At 44.2% G+C, this 19,646-nt stretch overlaps 1 protein-coding gene across 5 annotated transcripts; it reads right to left on the bottom strand.

The window, feature by feature from the left end:
* Nucleotides 1-1,756: 1,756 nt before the first annotated feature.
* On the bottom strand, nucleotides 1,757-19,601 carry LOC117590471 (tyrosine-protein phosphatase 10D). 5 transcript variants are annotated; one of them, XM_034283121.1, is made up of 12 exons: nucleotides 19,326-19,601; nucleotides 17,569-17,997; nucleotides 10,716-10,962; nucleotides 10,376-10,654; nucleotides 8,437-9,112; nucleotides 7,914-8,374; nucleotides 7,416-7,844; nucleotides 5,151-7,348; nucleotides 4,836-5,094; nucleotides 4,633-4,761; nucleotides 3,042-3,575; nucleotides 1,757-2,530 (listed from the first exon to the last, which is right to left on the bottom strand). In XM_034283121.1, the coding sequence occupies exons 2-11, from the start codon at nucleotides 17,770-17,772 to the stop codon at nucleotides 3,067-3,069; spliced, it is 5,391 nt and encodes a 1,796-aa protein (XP_034139012.1). In that variant the 5' UTR covers nucleotides 17,773-17,997; nucleotides 19,326-19,601; the 3' UTR covers nucleotides 1,757-2,530; nucleotides 3,042-3,066. The 5 variants fall into 5 exon arrangements, with proteins under 5 accessions (XP_034139012.1, XP_034139014.1, XP_034139015.1 ...); XM_034283123.1 differs by having other exon boundaries at nucleotides 3,054-3,575; XM_034283124.1 differs by having other exon boundaries at nucleotides 3,042-3,557.
* Between the last annotated feature and the right edge of the window lie 45 nt (nucleotides 19,602-19,646).

Below are 19,646 nucleotides of genomic sequence, written 5' to 3'. Positions count from 1 at the left end.
TGTCAATGCCACATCAGAGAAAGAAAGAAAGAGCGAAAAGTGGTGTTGCACTTTTATGGGAACCGAAAGATATATATATATATAAACAAATATGGATGGTTACTAATTCTGATGCTGATGCTGATTCTGTCCTCGTTGATCTTTACATTTCATTCCATTTCAGCGCTCAGCGAAGAAGCAGTGGATTTTGGTTTTGGTTTTGTGTGTTTGTTTTTCTGTGTGTGATTTATTATGGTTACATCTAATTAAAACGGTTCTGCAGTGCAGCCACGAACATGGCCTGACGTAATGAAGCTAAATGTTCCGCACTATGGTCAATTGGTATTGACCATAAGACAAGGCAATGGCCATGTCTATGGGAAGTTTGAGTGAGCAAATGATGACCAGATGATGGCCCGTCGCCTGCTCTTGCTCTTGGTTTTGGTCTTGGTCTTGCTCTTTGGTATTCCTATTTCTCTCCTCCTCGCGGTTTTGCTGTTTGTGTGAGTGTCTGCTCTTTTTTTTATATATCTTTTTGTTTCAGGTCTCTTTTCAGCTGGTGGTTGGCTGGTCTTCAGCTGAAGAACAGATGAAGTCAATTAAGCCAAACGCTAAAAGGCCACAAAAGATAAATGACAAATGACGTGTCTTAAACTGTGCACTGAAACCAACTACTAAGTAAATCCTAAGTAATAAGTATACACATCCTACAGCCTATCTCTCTCTCTCCTCCTCTCATGCTCAGCCAACAAGAAGCACATCCCATCACATCGTATCGCATCGCCGTGCATCGCAGTGAATCGCATCCATTGTGGCCGTGGCCATATAATTTCTAGCAAAGAAATATCGCACAACAAGTGCAAATGCAATTAGTCTCTGGCTTTATTTGTTAAAACGAATGCCGACGACTCCTCGCCACTGACTCCAACTAACATTCATCATCATCCTCGTTCGAAGCGTCATTATCATTGTAATTTTCTTGTTCTTCTTGGAACTTGTTGCAGTAGGAACAAGAGCAACAGCAGCCGAAGCAGCCACTGCCAACCGCCAACTGTCTGGTGTCTCTGTCTGTCTGTTTGTGGTAACATTTAGAAGCCTTATAATTGCTTAGCTGATTTTCGCTGTATTTGGCTTGTTCAGCCCATTAAGATGGTTGAAATTCCCGGCTTTCTCCTCCTCTCTGCTGTACATAATTTTACCTGGAACGCTCCCTGGCTACGACAGCGGTAGTAGCTGGGAACTCCTCAAATCCCACCAAAATCGCTCGTGCAATCCTTATTCGATTATATGGATTCCAATCAAAATACAAATTCGTATTTACAATTCAGATCAGTGGCGCCGCCAGACTATTGCAATGGGCTTGGCCAGATATGGAAGCACGTATTCAAATGCTGCCCACAAAAGTAGGCACTGATTTTCAGCATGTACGCAAAATCTTAAATGCACGTAGAAAATATGTAAGTTTGTGTATAAACAGGTGTAAAATCTTTATAGGGTTGTCATCCCCGAAATGAATCGAAATAGTGTTTCCCAATAGAAACAATTCATTCAATTTTTGCACAATTTTCGTTAGAATTTGCAAAAATTCTTTATTAATTTCCTCTTTATAATGATGCATGGTAAAATGCAAGGAATAAATAACCCAACAATATATCATGTTCTCAATATATAAATTTATTGATTTTTAGTGTGGTGTGGGGGAGGGTGGGGTGGGGTGTGGGTGTTTGCACATTCGACAAAAAATACAATAATTAAATAAATTTTATATTAAAATAAATGCTAAAAAGCAAGCTTTTGCTGTTCCTGCTGCCTGCCTGCTGGCCCAAATATATCGCTTCCATTCCTTATATGGCACATGGACACACACATATACACCATATGGCCAGAAGGACACACACAGGCCGGATACTGCTGCTAGAGCTAAAAACAGTTTTCTGACTAAATGCTGACTAAAACCTAACGATAAAACGAATCCAAGCTACATAATATTAATAATAAACATAAAACACAATTAATTGATCATACATAAATAGTTCGTGGGTGTGGGAGTTGGGGGTAATACAAATAATTATAATAATAGTCGCACAGCATCGATCGATGCTGTTCCATAAATGGAGGGAGGACAGAACAGATTTACAAAAAAAAAACTATACACAATATCTGGGTATTGGAGGACAAACTAGTGGACGCGATTGAGGGGGGTATAATGGTTACACCTGAAGCTTAAGGTTACGCTCTTGTGGTTTTTATCTAGTTTTGGCGGCATGGAGCGGCGTGAGCACAATGACAGACAGACTTATCTGACTTCTCCTTTCCCTTTCGCTGTAGACAAATCACATCCAGCACATCACAGGCAAATTTTTACGTAAAAGTAGAGATATGTTTAAAAAATATGAAGCTACCACTAAGAACTAACATCGAATAGCTACTATATTATTTAATATATACATATATATGTGTATGTAATATATATATAGATATGTATATATCGATGCGTCGCTGTGTGTGTTTGCCATACGTTAGATGCCCGTCTCAGCGATTCCCTCGTCATCTGTAAGATTTTTCAATGTTAAAATTATTTAAACTCAATGCAATGCTCATTTTCAGTTGAAGATCGAAACATACAATGCTAGGAGAGACAATACACATAGACAGAGTGGGACATTAACCGGAAGTTGCTGGTGCATCAATTAAATATACTTCTTGTGCGTGTGTTTGTGTGTATCTGTGGGGGCGTGCGTGTGTATGTTTGTGTTATATACAATTCTCTTGTGCTCTGGCAGTTGTTAGAATTTTGTGTTACGTTGCGTTGTTTTATTTGTTTAGTCTTTGGCCAAAAATCGAATGCGTTATTCGTAAGGAAAAGCGTAAGTCCTAATCAAATTATATTTTTGGTTTTTTTTTTAATGTTTTGTTTTTGTTTAAGGCAATTGTTGCGCTTGGTCTTTTCTCGTGTGGGGGTGCTGCTTGCTTTCTTGTGTTTTGTGCGTGTGGGTGTGTAGGACAGTGTAGTGGAAGTCAGTGTTTGTGCGTGTGTGTGTGTGGGTGGGTGGGGTACAAACCTAAAAGCGGACCTTTCTCTTATCACTACCACCATTCATCCTCGTCAGCCTCGCGACGCTTGGCCCCATCTCCATCTCGTTTGTCCTCGTCATCGTCATCGGTCTCTGCTTCGGACTTGGAACGAGTTCTTCCCTGGTCACGCTGCTTGTGCTGCTGCTTTTCGTCATGATCGACCTGATTCTCACTAATACTGCTACTGCTGGCTGTCGAAAATGTGGCTGTCGTCTCATTGTTCAATGGCTGCTGATCATCATCGTCATCATCATCATCATAATCGTCCCCGTCTTCATCTGTATTCGTATCAGCTTTTTCATTCGATTTAATGCTACTGTTCGGTAGTGTCACTCCAGCCATTGCGTGCTCCTCCTCCGGCTTTTCCATCAGCTCCTGGTCCAACTCCTCGGCCAGTGCCAGTGATGCACGCAAAGTCTTGACTCCCATGGCTGCTCCAAGGGTTCCCATTTTGGGCTTCATTTGCGGTTGCTGCTGCTGCTGTAGTTGCTGATTCGGTCGCTCTAAGTAAATTTTAGTCACTTTTTTTTGCATTTTTTTTTCGATTTCAGGAGAAGCATTTTTTTATTATAATGAAAAGTTGATATATGCGTTTGTGGTATAGTGTGTTTGTGTGTGTGTGTGTAGAGGGGGTTAGGCATGTGTTGGTGTGTGTGTTTTTGGTGAAGAGAAAAAAGAAAAAATTATTGAAAAATATTATTTTGTTAGTTACAAAAAAAATTGAAACAAAATTAAGTCAAAAAAAAATTTCCATCAAAAGACCACCAAAAAATAAAAAAAAAAGAAGCCCAGTTCCAGCATTTTTGTAGTTTTTATTTGTGTGACTGTTTGTGTTTTTAGTTTGGGGCAGGGGGGCGTGGCAAAACTATTTACATAAATCATCGTATTTGGTTTAGGATGGAGTTTTCACGATTAAAATTAGAACTCAGTAGAACATCTGCACCTTAACGGCTATTTTCAAATTTTAACTTTTACATTTTACATGTTTCTACATCTTTTATCAACATCTACATCTACATCACTTCTCACTCCAACGCGCTTTTTTAGCTCGCCCCCCTCCCCTAGAGACGCACACTGCCGAGGCACGGCAGAGGCAGAAGCCGCGCACAGCCCGAAGCTGAGTGTGAATGAGAGAATGTGCAAAAAACAAATATAGTCTACGGGACGTTGTGGGTTTAGCCACTGCAAATTAATTTCTTCATTCTGGCTCGTTATACCCGGTACTCGAAGCGTAAATAGGGTGCCTCTAGCTTTTATGGTATCTGAGATCCAGGCGCTCAACAAGACGGACGGACAGACAGACATGGTTCAATCGACTCGGCTATTGATGCTGATCAATAATATATATACTTTGTGGGGTCGGAAACGTTTCCTTCTGTGCGTTACAAACATCCGTTATTCCCCACAAATACAATATATATATACAAATAAAAACGAATACAATTGGGAGTCGGGGTAAAACGATAAGGAGGAGCAGAATAAAGTGTAGGGTAAAAAGTCGCAGCAAATGGAGGAGCAACAATCAAAAGAGAAATACAACTGCCATATCTATTCTCGCGCAGCTCGCAGCCGACTCACCCTCGTAGCCATCATTGGCATGCAGCTCCAAAGAATCGGCCAGCAGATGCTCCTTCCCCTCTAGCACCGCCAACAAGCACTGATGTATGCACACATACTGCTGTTCCGTCTGCACCATAAATACGCGCTCTGCAACAACAGAAAAACAAGAACCAAAAATAGTTAGATTCAATTCAATTTAGAGGGAAGAGACTCTCGCTCACCCTTGCGCATGGCAAAAACAATTCCAAATATGTCCACATAGTCGGACTTGTGGATGTGCTGCAGTATCCGATCTAGGGCTATAAAAGTGCCCGATCTACCGACACCTGCGCTGCAGTGGACAATAATGGGGCGCATATCGGTGCCAATGGCATCGCGAAAGGCGCGCACAAAACGCACCAGTGACTGCGGCGGTTCTGGCACACCAAAATCTGGCCAAGTGGTAAAATGAAAGTGCCTCATGATCCGTGATTCGCAGTTCTACAAAGCGCAACATTTGAACAAAGCATTAAAGACAAATGAAAGGCAAGTCTCACCCTGGAGACCATGAACTCGGATATGCTCCAATCCCGGAAATGCGTATCGATGATCAGTTGAACTTTGATGTCACCATAGAACATGGCCACACGATCGACAGGCCAATACTGGTCGCACTTCTCGCGCCCCTTCTCGAAGCAGCGCGTCAGCATGACAATGGCCCGCGAGTTACTCTCCCAGCACATGCGCCAGAACTCCTCGCGCGTCGAATGCAACGGCCCCTGGGTGACAATAAACTCCCGCGGCGAATTATGACCGGGCATGTAGTTGGCATTTATGTAGTCCGAGCCATCGTCATCGTCCACCGGTTGCAGCTTGAAGCGCGAATGGTCGTAGGGCAGGATGTTGGTGAAGCGATTCTTTGGCCGATTGCACGGCAGATTGGCGAAACTGCAGGCCTGGTCTCGTCCCACATGCTTCAGCTCCTCAAACTCCTCGCTAAAGCGAAAGTCCGAGTCGGCGGACATCAGGCGGAAGTGCTCCCCAAAGTCCTTCACATGAATGGGCCGATTGGGTGTCACATAGCCCTCAGGCAAAGCGGCCAGCTCGTCCTGCATCCGCGACAACTTGGAGGCGCGACAAATTTGATGAAAACGCCGCTGGCAATAGGCCACAAGAAGAATGGCAACGAACAGAAGCGAGATCGAGATCACAACAATAAGCGTGTGGTTGCGTTCCGTTGTGATTGGCACACTGTATGCGGTGTCCGTGAACTTGTCGTCGTCGGTGAAGGCGCGCACCTTGATGCGGTATGTGGTGCCCGCTCGCAGTGGCCCATTGCAATATCCCGTTCGATGTTTATCGCAGTTTGCCGATCCGATCGTAAAGCGCTCCACGGGTGAGCCACTGCCCATGCTCCTCCTGGCGACACTTGCATTCGCATTCGTCGCGACCCCCAAGACAAAAGGATTGTAAGGCTCGATGGCCTGGTAGGGCAACCACACCGTATAAGACTGCACATCCTGCCAGCTGGGCATCTCCAGGCCGGAGGCATTCTTGCCCACATCCTCCGCCACAATGATGGTGTAAAAGCGCACTAGCCCATGGGCGTTGGAGAAGTAGCTCTGACGGTAGCTTATCTCAATGGTGCTGCTTGTCCGCCCCACCTCCAGGGGCGTCACATTCGGCTCTGGCACAGGCGGCGCCAGAATGGGCATTAGCTGGACATGCTCACGCTCGGCGCCATAGCCCAAAGCGGATTTCGCTTGAATGCGAAAGCTATACTTGTTGCCGGGCACCAGACCATCGATCCGCCCATGTGTGGCATTTGCGGGAAACTCGTGGCTGGCTACAACATCCGCCGCATCGTCGATATTCTGACAACTGATGCGAAAATAATCGATGGGTCCGTGCTGCTCACGCGCCTCCAGCAGCCACACGAAGCTTACCTCAGCGGGCTGCACATCGTTGGGCTGGAAGTAATCCACACGGCCTGGTGCTGCGGCCAGTGTCTGATAGCTGGCCGAGATCGGCGCACTGTTGCGTATCAGAGTGGTCGGCCCCGTACTACTGCCGATGCTGCTGCTGCTCCCGGAGCGCACAATCACGGTGAAGGTATAATTGTGGTAGGGTCGTAGCCCACGAAGCGTAATCTGTGTGAGCCTCGTCACATTTTGCAGGAGCTGCGGTGCCTCCTCGTCGGCGCTAAGATACTGCAGCTCAAAGTCGGTGAACTCACCCGCTGGGGCCGTCCAGCGTAGGCTGATCTCGCGTGCCGCCACCTGTGAGGCCTCCAGATCGCTGATCGGCAACGGATGGAGCCGGTACAGCCGCTGGATGGGCAGACTGGCCACGCCACCGCTCACTGTCCACACGGTCACATTGTACAGACGTCCCGGCGATAGACCCGAGAATGTCAGCTTGCGTTCCGTATCGTTGGCCATCTTCTCCTTGTCCTTGATCTGAGGATCGCCCATCGAGAAACGATAGATGTCGAAACGTGTGCTCGATGCCGGTGTCGGTGTGTAGCTCACTGTGATGCTTTCCTCCTCGCCACTGCCATCGCTGTCGCCCTGCTCCTCGCCGCCACCAGCTCGTGCATTCGAAATAAACACATCCGATTGGATCAGGGGCATGGTGCGCGTTGAGAGATGCGTGATCCCCGATCGTATGCCATTGGAGCTGGCCTGAACCTCAAATTTGTATTGTCTGCCCGGTGACAAATCCTCAACGGGTATCCGTACGCTGGGCGATGTCACTGAAAGATGTAAAATATAATTATTGATTACAGATTTAAACAGAGTACCCGATGCGCATTAACGTACAGTCATCCAACTGTGTGACATTCTTGTATTCGAAGCGATCAACCTCATCCGTGGCCCACCACTTGAGGGTATAGTAATCGATGTGTCCGTCAGGACGCGGCCATTCAAGGGTTAGATTGCGAGAGTCCACCAGCGGCACCACATTCGAAACTGGATGCGGTGGCATGGTGACATTTAGCTCCAATGGACTTTGACTCTCCACCCCAAAGCTGATGGTGTTCACTTGGATGAGATATCGCTCCCCGTAGTGCATATCCTCGATGCGGGCATGACTCTCACGGACATTGGCCAATCGCTGCCATGGTGATGCAGCCGTTCGATATCGCACCACATACTCGCTGAAATCGCTACCCTCCGGCGGCTTCCAATGCAGCACCACCAAATTTGTGTGCACTGTCTGCAGTGTGAGATTCAGCGGCGGCTTGGGAACTACAAAAAAAAGAACGAAAATTATAAATTAGAATTTGGCAGCAAAAAACGATGGAAGGATTCACTCACAGACTGCCTGGAAGTAGGAATGCGGCTCACTGCGTATGCCATGGCTGATGGCATACACTTTGATCTCATAGCCAGAGCCCGCATGCAGATAGTTGATTGTCAGCGCTGTCTCATTGGTGGCTATTGTGCGCTCCTCGCGCGTACCATTACGCTGATAGTGCACCTCGTAGCGATCCTGCTGTGAATTCACATCGCTCTTCCAGCTGATGTTCAGGCCCAGGGGTATGCTGCGCAACTCCTGTATAATGGGCGCCGCAGGGCGTGTGTAGCGTGTGATATATGTGACATTCGAGGCGATGCCATTAGAGAGGGCCTGCACACCCACCAGATAGCGTCTACCCGCCTGCAGAGACTCCAGTGTGTACTCTGTGAGTGCGGTGTCTATCACTGTGTCCAGCGCTGACGGCGCTGGCAATGTAAACTGGCTCTGCACTTCACTATCGTTCGTTTGCTCATGGTATCTGCAGGAAAAGGAGATGTAGAGGTATAATCATCAAAGCTGCTGTCCGCCTTATATTCTTACCTGATTCGATACCCATCCTGTTTGCCCGTATCCGCCGGTTCCCACGAGATGTGCAGCGCATTGCTGCGATCGTCTAGAAAACCACCCAAAGTGCGGACAGGTCGTGGACGCAGCGTCACAACTGCCGTGGCCGGCCATGAGTTGACATTGTCGGCAATGGTCTTCACCACCACATCGTAGGTGCGCCCCGGCTCCAGGATATCGGGATAGTCGAAGGTAACGCTGGTGGCGTCCGTGCGGGGAACATTGAAGATACGCCGAGATGTTGACAACATCACCTGGTAGCCATCGAACTCGCTGTAAGTACGCGGCGGCTCCCAACGCACCCGGAACGAGCTGGAGGTGGTGTGGGCCTCGTCAAAGGTCACATTCAGTACACGCTCCGGCACTGTGAGGTAGCGAGCTGTGGTGGGCACAGACGAGGTCTCATCCTCGGACACTGTCTGCACCGATATATTATATTCCCGCCCAGGTACGAGGCCCTTGAATGCCGCCTGCGCCGGACCTGGTGGCTCGCCCTCCCGCTCCACATACAGCACACTCTCGATGGCATCGTCCGGCGTGATCGAGACCTTGTAATGTGTGTAGATGCCAGCCGGGAATGGTGGCTGCCACAGCACCAGGAGCGTCGTCTCGTTCCGGAACCACACAATGAATTTCCCCGGCGTATTCGGCTCTGTGTGTGTTCGATGTTTCGGATGTGGAATGGAATGGACGGACACACAGGATCGATAAATGTTGGGAGAGGGAGAGATATGATGTGCATGAGATAGATGATATATATTTTATTTGACATCTACATAACTATCTACTATATATCTACTTTGTATGTATGTAGTGAAGGTAGGTCTGAGTATTAGTGGGCTTGGCTACACATTCGATGAGTTCTGGCCAAAAATCTGATATAATCAATACGTAATCGATAAATAAAAGTAGATATTAAGTACATAAAAAGTACATATTGACAAAAAATCAATACATAATCGATAAATAACTGATCTATAAATAGACAATAGGTACTTCTCGAAGCGACAAATCAATAACCGATCAATAGATAATCGTTAAGTCATCAACAAATAATCTGCACTATATACATCTGCACATCTATCCTAAATCGATAGGAATCGAAATCGAAATTATAATCTAGAAGCATATCCAATCGATAAAGATATTGCTTTAAAATGGGAAACTATTTGCCGAATTCAAATGCGAATCTGCTGCTAATGGAAACTGGTATTTTATTGTGAATTAGTTCAGGTGTGCCAAATTGTTAAGCAGTGCTGGTGTTAAAGGTTACGAGAAGTTTAGTAAGCGAGCACGATTGATGGGACAAAATACAAACCAACACACAAATAAAAACGCATTACGCCCGCATCACAGTGGCCCCTGAATTCAAGGTGCGGGCGAAGGTTCCCCGCCATTCCCCATTGAATTATGGCACCACTGTACGAAAGCGTTAAGTGTGAAAAGCATCTCTGTATCAGCTATTTTATTAGCAACAAACAAAACAAAAAAAACAACAAACTAAAGGAAGAAGTTGTGTGTGCGGTCTGCGGTCTACGGGAGGGTTACCTGCTCCAATAGATGCTCCAATCTCTTTCCAGAGATGATCCCTGGTAGTGCATTTAAGTGACATAAAAAAGGCAACATGACAAGAACACGGGCTTGCGATTCAGAGAAACACACAAAGCGAGTGAGAGCGAGAGGGAGAAAGAGATAATTATGGTGTTAGTTTGATGAGTATTCAGGATCCATCCATCACCGGATTGCCAGATTTTCCAGATTACCAGTTGGTATTAGATATTAAGGTTACACACATTAATAATGACACATCACCGGATTATAGTCCATAGTTAAACATAACGATTATGGTTACGGGGGAATTATTAAAAGTTACACTTGCTGCCGGGACTGCGAGTGCCGCCCGTCCGCGACTTACTTGTGGTAAAGTTGCGACTCGTATAGGCCACCGACTCCTTGCCCTTATAGATGGTATAGGCCTGCACTTGGTAGCTGCCGCCCGGTGTCAGCTCCTTGGCGGACAACTGGAGCGTCTCTCGGTCGTCCAGCGCATAGCTTCGATTGAAGGGCATATCGGTGAGGCCCAGCACCTTGATACGAAAACCCGAATAGTTGCCCGTCCTTGGGGGCTTCCATGTGATGAATGCACTCTTGCTGGAGCGCAACTGGACGCTCAGACTCGCTGGCGGATCGGGAGCTATTCGAATGGAATGGGAATGAGAAAAGTTCTCTACAAAAATATGCCGTTTATGGCTCACCCGTTGTTATGTTCACCGTCCAGGTGAGCAGCTCCTGGTGCGTGGAGTTTGTGTAGAACAGCCAAAAGTTGTACTCTGTGCCGGGCAGGGCACGCGAGAACTTGATGTCCTTGCCAATTTCGCTGGCCGGTATCGTGGTGTTCGGTTCTGGGAACCCAAACGGCGGACTGTAGTCGATCATGTAGAAAGCATTGTCATTGCTGCTCGCATTGGGCACATTGATCACCAGATCGGCTCCGCTCGAATACTGGACATATCAGAAAAAGCGGAAAAGCAATAAAATATAAATTAGATATCGATGCAATAATTAATCGATCACTCGGTGTATCGATTTTTCGTCTGACTACGCCACACCTTGCCACTGCCACGGTTCCTGTGCTCGATCACTGTCTACGGTTCGCATAACTGACCTACATAGCTCGCTGAATTCGTTCCGCCGCACTAATCGCAGCCCCTATGTCTCTAGGGGACACAACGATGACAACAGCACCCTGTGGATTACCTTTCACAGCTCCTCCCTCCCCCTACTTACTGGGTGCCAATGTCAGTGGGTGAGTCATGGGCAAACGGCGCGATTGAATCTCGTGCCAGGCAGTAATAAATTATATATGCAGATATACATACATACATAGCCAACACACAGACAAGTGTGTTGTGCTATTTGTAGGATGACTAGCCTCGACATACAGTTATCGTTCATTCTGTGTGTGGCCTTTGGAGTGACCATCTATGCATGGTATATGAGGATAAGCGCTCAATGGTTAATACTATATGCCACACACTATTTGCGGCCTCGTGCAGGCAGCAGCATCAGCAGGAGCAGCTGAAGATGCACAAAAACCGAGCTTTATTTAAATATTTATCTACCAAATATATGTACATACTATATCTATGTTTCAGCCATCTCTCTCCTCGGATACATCCCATCTTTTATCTATCAGCAATGTTTAATTTTAAACCTGAAATAATCACACTTTTCGTGTGTCGCAGTATAATGGAGAGCACACAAAAATTAATAATCAAAAGCCGCAAATTAACAAACAGTACATACACTTGCGTGTGTCTGTATATACATATTCCATATATATTCCAATTCTTTGTGTTTATTGTTTTCGACATTATCGCGCAAGTCGATAATTGGCGGCGGTTTCTGCCTGCATGCCTGCCGTGCTGGATCATCTGATGGGATATATGTATGTACATACATACATATGTACAAATGGATGCGAAACGAGTGATACGAGTGATCTGATGATCAGATAATAACGCTAATCACGCTCCAAAGATCGTTGTTCGAATATTAAGCTCTGACACGTCCGACGCCTCTGACGTCATTGTGGATTTTTTTGGGGGGAGATCAGATTTCGGGATCGTCAAGCAATAATATAAGACGTAAAAAAGTTTTTGAATGGAATTTCCTCTATGCATAGGCCGGAAAATGGCAATTGAAATTGTTTTATTGTGCCTCGTTTTTTTTCCAACGAATGTGGAAGTGAATGCAATTTGAATATGACTTCTCAATTTGCTTTTTTTTTTTTTCTTTATTGCTGTTGTTGTTGTGAGTGTGTGTGCGTTTTTGTTGTTGTCAGTTTGCATGTCACATGCAACAAAAAACTAACAGCAACAATAACAACAGCAAAGATGATGACTGAATGTGGGAAACGGAAGTTAAATTGGTTTTTAGTCAAATTAAGGCAAACAATTAAGCCTCCCGCCCCCACTACACGCCCACACACACGCAAACAGTCACACCTAATTGTATGGTGCAACATGCATGTGCGACTGCGTCACCCCTCCTTCACTCTCGCAGGCTAAGTGTGGTAGTGCAGCATTAACAAAAAATAATAACAATAATAATAATGATAACCATAACTATGGTAGCTGATGACTGAATGAAAACCAATCCTTATCGCGTGTACTCCTTCAATGAGTAACAAAAGACACTTGGAATGTCCATTGAAGGTGGTGTCATTGGATGCGTCTACCCCTAAATGTTTACTTATTATACGAATGTCATTTCACACCTGGCAATGCAGTTTCATCCTTACAAATACGTGTATATGTAAGTACTAGAGATTGGCATTCAAATACTAAACAAACAAAACGAGAAGGGACGTGTGAGACGTTTCTTACGCGTCACAACTTTTATATCCGGCACTCAGTACTACATCTGCACCTTAGCGGTTATTTGTCAAATTCTACATTTTTTCTTCATCTGTCATCTACATCAACAACACTACTCACACCAACACGCTCCTTTAGCTCGCCGCCCTTCCCTAGACCCACACACTGCAGACTCGCGGCAGAGGCAGAGGCACCGCCCGCACACAAAAAAAATCAAATATAAGAGACGGGGTGGGTTAAAAGTCGGCAGACTTATTTTTCCTATTTACTGTTCGAGTACCGGGTAAAAAAACGCCATTCTGTAGGGAATGACCATATCTATCAGATCACCAAATTGGGATCCGATTGGATCATTATTATAGCGACAATGAAGAAATTAATTTGCAGTGGCTAAACCCACCCCGACCCGCAGCTTATATTTGTTTTTTTTTTCACATTCTCTCTTTCACACTCTGCTTCGCGCAGTGTGTGGCCTATTCCCCTGCCGTTCCTCTTCCTCTGCCGGTACTCTGCAGTGTGTGGCTCTAGGGAAGGGGGGCGAGCTAACGGAGCGTGTTGGTGTGAGTAGTGTTGTAGATGACAGATGAAGAAAAAATGTTAAATTTGACAAATAACCGGTAAGGTGCAGCAGATGTAGTACTGAGGGCTGGGTATAAAAGTTGTGACGCGTAAGAAGCGTCTCACACGTCCATTCTCGTTAGATATCTTTTATCTTCAAAATTGTAGCTTTGAGAGGTTTTCGCCCTTTTATAGTGGCGGAGGGATGCTGATCAAGAATATATATTCTTTATGGGGTCGGAAACGTTTCCTTCTGTGCGTTACATACAACCGTTATTCGCACAAATACAATATACACTATTTACTCTTCGAGTACCGGGTTTCATACCCGAAGAGGAAAATCAAATCAGGTCGAAGCTTTTGATACCCTTAGCCACTATTGGGCCTCATCGTTTGTAAAATCGTGGGCAAACTATCAATATTCAGATTGCCCTACTCTGAAAAGAAAGTGTATGTGAAATGGAGAAATAAATAGCAAATAAACGCAACACAAATTGAATTCGCAAATGGGGGGGGGTGGGGGGATAATGCGTGCGTGCGTATTTGTATCTAATTTGAAATTTATGTTGGTGTTTGGGAAAGTATTTGTTGCTGTTTTTTAGAGTGGCAGTGATTTTAAAAACGTTTGTGCCTCTTGTTGCTAATTGTTTGTATGGCCAAAATAGAGCCAGTGTAGAGAGGGGTAGAGAGAAACTGGGACAAAAAACATAGAAACAGGGGACATTGAGAGGAAGGTGAGAGAGATATCCAAAAGCACACAATAACCAGTTACGCAAGCGCCCAAGCACCAAATGATTTACGAATATACACACATATTACCCTTTATCAAAGGGGTAACATTGATTTTATTTGTTAAATACACATATGTATGTAGGGTGGTAAATATGTAAATATCTAATGCATAAACGATGAATCGTAAATTTAAAATCGATAAATCAGCAATTTACATCGATGAATAGTCGGTTCTGTGTTCAAACGTTCAAAATTCTTTTCGAATGACAAAAATCGAACTTTCGGAATTTACCGCTCCCGATATCTATCTATTCTTTAAGGAATTCTCATAGCATGTACGCCCTACTTCTAAAGTGTAGTTGATTCGACAAAGAACAATCATTATAACTTTGGGGAAGAGTTCACGTTAAGGGTATGGCTGGCTTCGTTTCGCTTTCATGCCACTGGCATTCCATATGTTATGTTTCTTTTGGTATTTGTATTTATTGCTATTTCTGGCTTGTTATTGTTTTTTTTTTGATGTAGTAAATAAACAAATGGTCCTTTGATGCAGCTCCACCACTTCACAAACAGAGAGAGGGGAACCCGAGCCTTTAATTTAAACTTTTTTTTTTGTTGGACAAGCGTAGTAATTAATGCCAACTTTACGATTTTTGTGTGATTTTCTACAGCTTTTCTTGTGGCTGTTCAGGTCGAGTCTTGGCCCAATTTGTCGACCGCAATTAATATGCAATTAATAAATTACAGAGAGACAGGTTGAAGATCAAAGACAGACGGAGATATAGAAAGAGAACTATGAGAACCATTTTGTCACGGTTTCTGATGTAACCCAATGAAAGAGGATCTCAATTTCAATCCGTAGCAAATGCACGCTGAATCATTGATACAATCTTAGTTTCAGGAACTTTAAGATGATCGCTAAATCAACAAGAAATTAACTTCAGGGAATATCTTTCTTTTTTCAAAGTGCAAACAAAAAATCGAATTACATGCATACATATATTTCCCTTCCTCCACGAGACGCTCTGGAACTCTCTCCGCTGATCGATGTTTGAGTTTAACATTTACACCGCAAAATAATTTGCTGCTAAATGTGGGATTTCTCCTCGATTTATTTTGTTGTGTGCTTCGTGTCTATATTTAAAATATAACCTCATATACATACATATGTACATATGTACATATGGTGGCGAAGTGGGATGAAAGGCGATAGATAGATACTGTTTCCGTGTACATGGAATAAACAAGTCGCAAGAAAGGTACAGTTATAGTCGTCCATCAAGCCAACCATTCATCAACTATTTTTACTGTTTCCAAAGGGAATGACGACAGTTGTTTGTCATTTTGTATTTATATTTTCTTCTTATTTTCCTACTCCTACTCCTACTCTCTCCCCGCTTACCGGCGAAACACAAATCTGTTCCGATCCCATCCGATCCGAGGAGAAGGTACAGTTTGGTGCAATGTGGAATACCATCAACAGACAAACTCCACCCAAAACAGGGTCAGAGAGAGAACGAACACAAGGGGAGGAAGAGAATGAGAATGAAAAGATAGGAGCATGAAGCAACTATATAGTTGCAGTAAATATATTTTCTCCACCTTCACTCCTTCTTTGGCATCGCATAAACATTGGAGAAGTAGAAGATCACAAAAACAGAAGCACAAGAAAAAAACGAAGTAGTAGAAGTGGGGAGGGGGAGCAAACAGAAGTCGAAGCAGAACTAAGAGGAGGAGGAGGAAATATCAATCGAAAGCAAACGGAATGCAGTTAATGAAGTCCTAAAGAGTTCTTCAATTTGTTCTTCAAAATGAGAACCAGAAATAAACATTAAAAGCAAAAGAGGGGGAAAGCAGACAGAGAGAGAGTAGATTTGAGTTAAGTATTTAAGAGTGAGCCATGGAATCGCTTCATTTTTGGGTTTATTTCGGTTCGGTATCTTAGGGGATTCTTTTGGGGTAATTTTCCCTCAACACTTGACACAGTTCAGTGAATGGGTTGCCATCTGCTAGGAGAGACTGGGTGTTTGTTGATCTTCTGCCAAATGATAGTTAACCCATGTTTTGGGTGTGTAATTTATGTTCACAAAATACCCTTTACAAATATACATACAGACATACATATGTATGTGCACAATATCTGTGTAGGCCTCACGAACTTCCCTCGTATGGATCGCATGTGACACTTGTGGGACACATTTTTTTCGGGTTAATACTTCGCTGATGTCATCGCGAGTGTTTTTGTTTTGTTTCTGAACGGTTAGTAATATAAATACTTTGCGTCAAGTTCAAGCGATAAGCCGGCACGTAATGACCCACGATCTGCAATCGCACGAAAATGTTCAGATAAAAGTTAAAGCCAAGGCGACTAACGCGACGCACGTGAGATGTTGACGTGAAAATATTCAAAAATTTCCCCACACAACACACAACAAATAAGAGAGAAACCCCAAAGAGAAAAGGTTATTAAACGAAGCGAAAATCAGAGCGGGAAACGAGAATCACCAGTATCCCCAAGAAGAAAGGAAAGAGGATCACGAGCAGGGGCGCATCAGAACCAACCTTAAGTTTTACTTGCGTTTGCTATTTTTTTTTTTAATTTGACTTTTGTTTTATTGTGCTGCTGGTTGTTTTCCCCTCTTTTTTTCTCAACAATGCGACAACAATGCAAAACGAAACGAGTTTTGTAAACGAAATAATAATAAAAGAACCGACACACTCGTACATAAATGAAATTGAATAAAGGGTAAAGTCCTGAATATGGGGATCGTACTAAGCTGGGACACCCTTCGGTCCAACCGATATAGACGGAAGGGGGGCCGGCCACTCCTTCTTTGATATAAACCTCGGAAAAATCGAAATAGCCAAAACTGGAAAAGCAAACGAAAATATACCAATAATAACATAGAGACATTTCCGTTTAATAAATTTGTTGAGGGTTTTGTGGCCTGAGATTCGAAAATCGAAGATGATTATTATTCACAATTGTTGCATAAAACTGTTGTACAACCAGACACTTTCCCCACTACTGTCTTTTGTCAATCTGTGTGTTTTGCTGTGAATTTTGAAGCTGGTGTGTTCCAAGTACTAGAACGGCCAGAAAAACTACGACGACCAGTTAGACCAGTTCCTAAAATACATCTTATAGAGCAGCGGCAACAAAAGCAACAAAAAGGCAGCAACAAATATGACTTACGACTGCTAAAAATTACTATGTATATTGACTATCAATTAAAACAACATACGATTTTTTTTTGGGAGAAAACCCCACAGGGAAAATATTGGGTTGTCCCTTAGTTGAAAGGGCTGAACTTTAAACCGTTTTCCGTAGTGGGGAGTGGGAGCCGAGGCAAGACGAGCCCCACACAACTTTTGCACCCGCACCCTAAACACGTTTCACAGCACTCTTTTTGTTTTTGTTACGACTCTTTTCACTCACCTGCGGCCAAAATATTGTCAAAATGCTCAATGCAATCCACATGTGTGGATGCGACGGCTGCATTTGTGTATGTTGTTGTCGCCGCCGTCTTCGTCCATGTGTTTGCTGTTCTGTTTCTGCTGGTGCTTCTTCTTGTTGTTGCGGCTGCCGCTGTTGATGTTGTTGCGGCTGCCGCTGTTGCTGTTGTTGAGCTGCGCAGTCCATATTTCAGGTACAGTAAAACCCGGAGATGTGCGAGATTTTGCTGTTTCTTTTGCTATTTTCTGTTATAACATCATTTGTCATTTGTCCGGAGGGTTTTTCCTAGCATCTGTTTATACTCTATACATAAATGCATTTATTTTTGTATGTATGAACGTAATACATGTGTATATGGATTCAACCGGTCACTACTTAATTAATATTGCACTTGTTTTCAATGGGGTGGAGCTGGAAGGGAGAATCGAGAAATGAGGGGGCAAGCGCAACGATTGTAATGTTTTAATTCGATTTTTGTTTATTGGAAAACAAATGTGTAGCGGCCGTGTCACATTCTCGCCTAAACACGCACTCTCAAACAAACACTAACTATAACACTAATACAAGCACACTCGAGCAAGCGAAAGCGCTGCGATGTCGCGTCGCGCTGTCGCTCTGCAGGTGAATACCAAAACCAAATCCAAGCCACCGTCGCTGTTGCAGCGGCTGCCGCTGCACTTAAGACATCAAATACATGCAGAGGGAGAGAGACAGATAGAGAGAAGTAAACCACACACAAGTGCAAGTGCACTGGCATGTGTGGGTTTGAAAAAAAAAACACCGACAAGTCCATGGTGTGTTGATATCGGGTGACGCCTTCCCGCCTATTATATAAGTCTCATTCTCTCTGTGCAGCCGTACGTACATCCATATGCACATATTTATATATAGTGTGATGCTCGCACTAAATCAAAATAGTTGACTTTTGTCACAGAACGCTCTTTCCATTCCTCACCTTATCTAAGTTACAACTTGGACATGTCAATGCAGGTCGACTGCATTGCACACAGCCACTCACACGCATAAGTACGTGCACGTCTGGCTATGTACGCGCATGTAACGGCGCTTTACTACAACTACAGTAATTTGTCGCTCAACAGAACACACAAAAAAAAGAAACACCGAAAACACTTGCGGATTGATTAATAGTTCAATATTAAAATCCCGTTTTTTCATCGTGCCATATTTGTTGTGGCTCCACTGTACTTATTGTATCCACATTAACGAATCTCTACTGTAGTATTACTGTTGCTGCTGCTACAACTGTTCCTGCACTGCTCTGCTGCATTACGAAATATCAGCAATTACCTGACAATTGTTACTGTGACTGCTGCTCCTTTTTCCTTTTACCCATTTACACTTTTTGTGCGGGGCTGTTGCCCTCTCTCCCTCTTCTTCACAATGACACCACCATTTCTCTGAATGGTTAATAATAATTACATTGAATGCTAATTGCACGCATTTGCTCCCCGCATCAACAACTGTGGCGGCACAGCGTCCCTTTCCTTTCTCGACCATCATCATGCACATATACACACACCCGCGTGCCCACCAGAGACAACAAAATGCGACGGCGGCGGCGCAGCGCCCACAAACAAACGAAAACTATAAAAAAAATCACTAGGCATTGTCGCTTCTTCTGCTGCTGATACGTCAATTAAATAAACAAGTCACGTTTCGTTTTTGATGGTTTTAGTACAAAATGGTATATCTTTCAGCTGGTTTTTCGGACGATATACCTGCCACAAATCCCGCCCGACGTCTGCGCAGTGGCAGCGACGGCGGCTAAGACGGTGACGCTGGCGGCGGCAGCACAAACAGTAAATCCAAATAAACAATAACGATCGCGTACTAATTCATGCGCGTCGTAAACACTAGGAAAAAAAAAACGGCACACACAAAAAAAAAACTGGCTTGCCAAACAGCCGCACAACAAACGAAACGAAATCGGTCGGTTTCACAGCGAGATTTTACCAGAAACTCGTTACTGACATTTCGCAACCTGCGCTGCCGCGCTCGAAGTTTCAATATTTTATAAGTAAAAGGATTGTTGTTATATC

This window comes from Drosophila guanche, unplaced genomic scaffold, assembly GCF_900245975.1.
Source record: "Drosophila guanche unplaced genomic scaffold, DGUA_6, whole genome shotgun sequence".
NCBI lineage: Eukaryota > Metazoa > Arthropoda > Insecta > Diptera > Drosophilidae > Drosophila > Drosophila guanche.
This window is presented reverse-complemented; position numbering and strand designations above follow the sequence as displayed.

Coding starts and splice junctions, on each gene's coding strand:
- LOC117590471 (XM_034283121.1), bottom strand. CDS start 17,772: ATGGACTGCGCAGCTCAACAACAGCAACAGCGGCAGCCGCAACAACAT. Junction 8,375..8,436: donor CAGGATGGGTATCGAATCAG/GTAAGAATATAA, acceptor CTTTTCCTGCAG/ATACCATGAGCAAACGAACG. Junction 4,762..4,835: donor TGTTTTTGCCATGCGCAAGG/GTGAGCGAGAGT, acceptor CTGTTGTTGCAG/AGCGCGTATTTATGGTGCAG.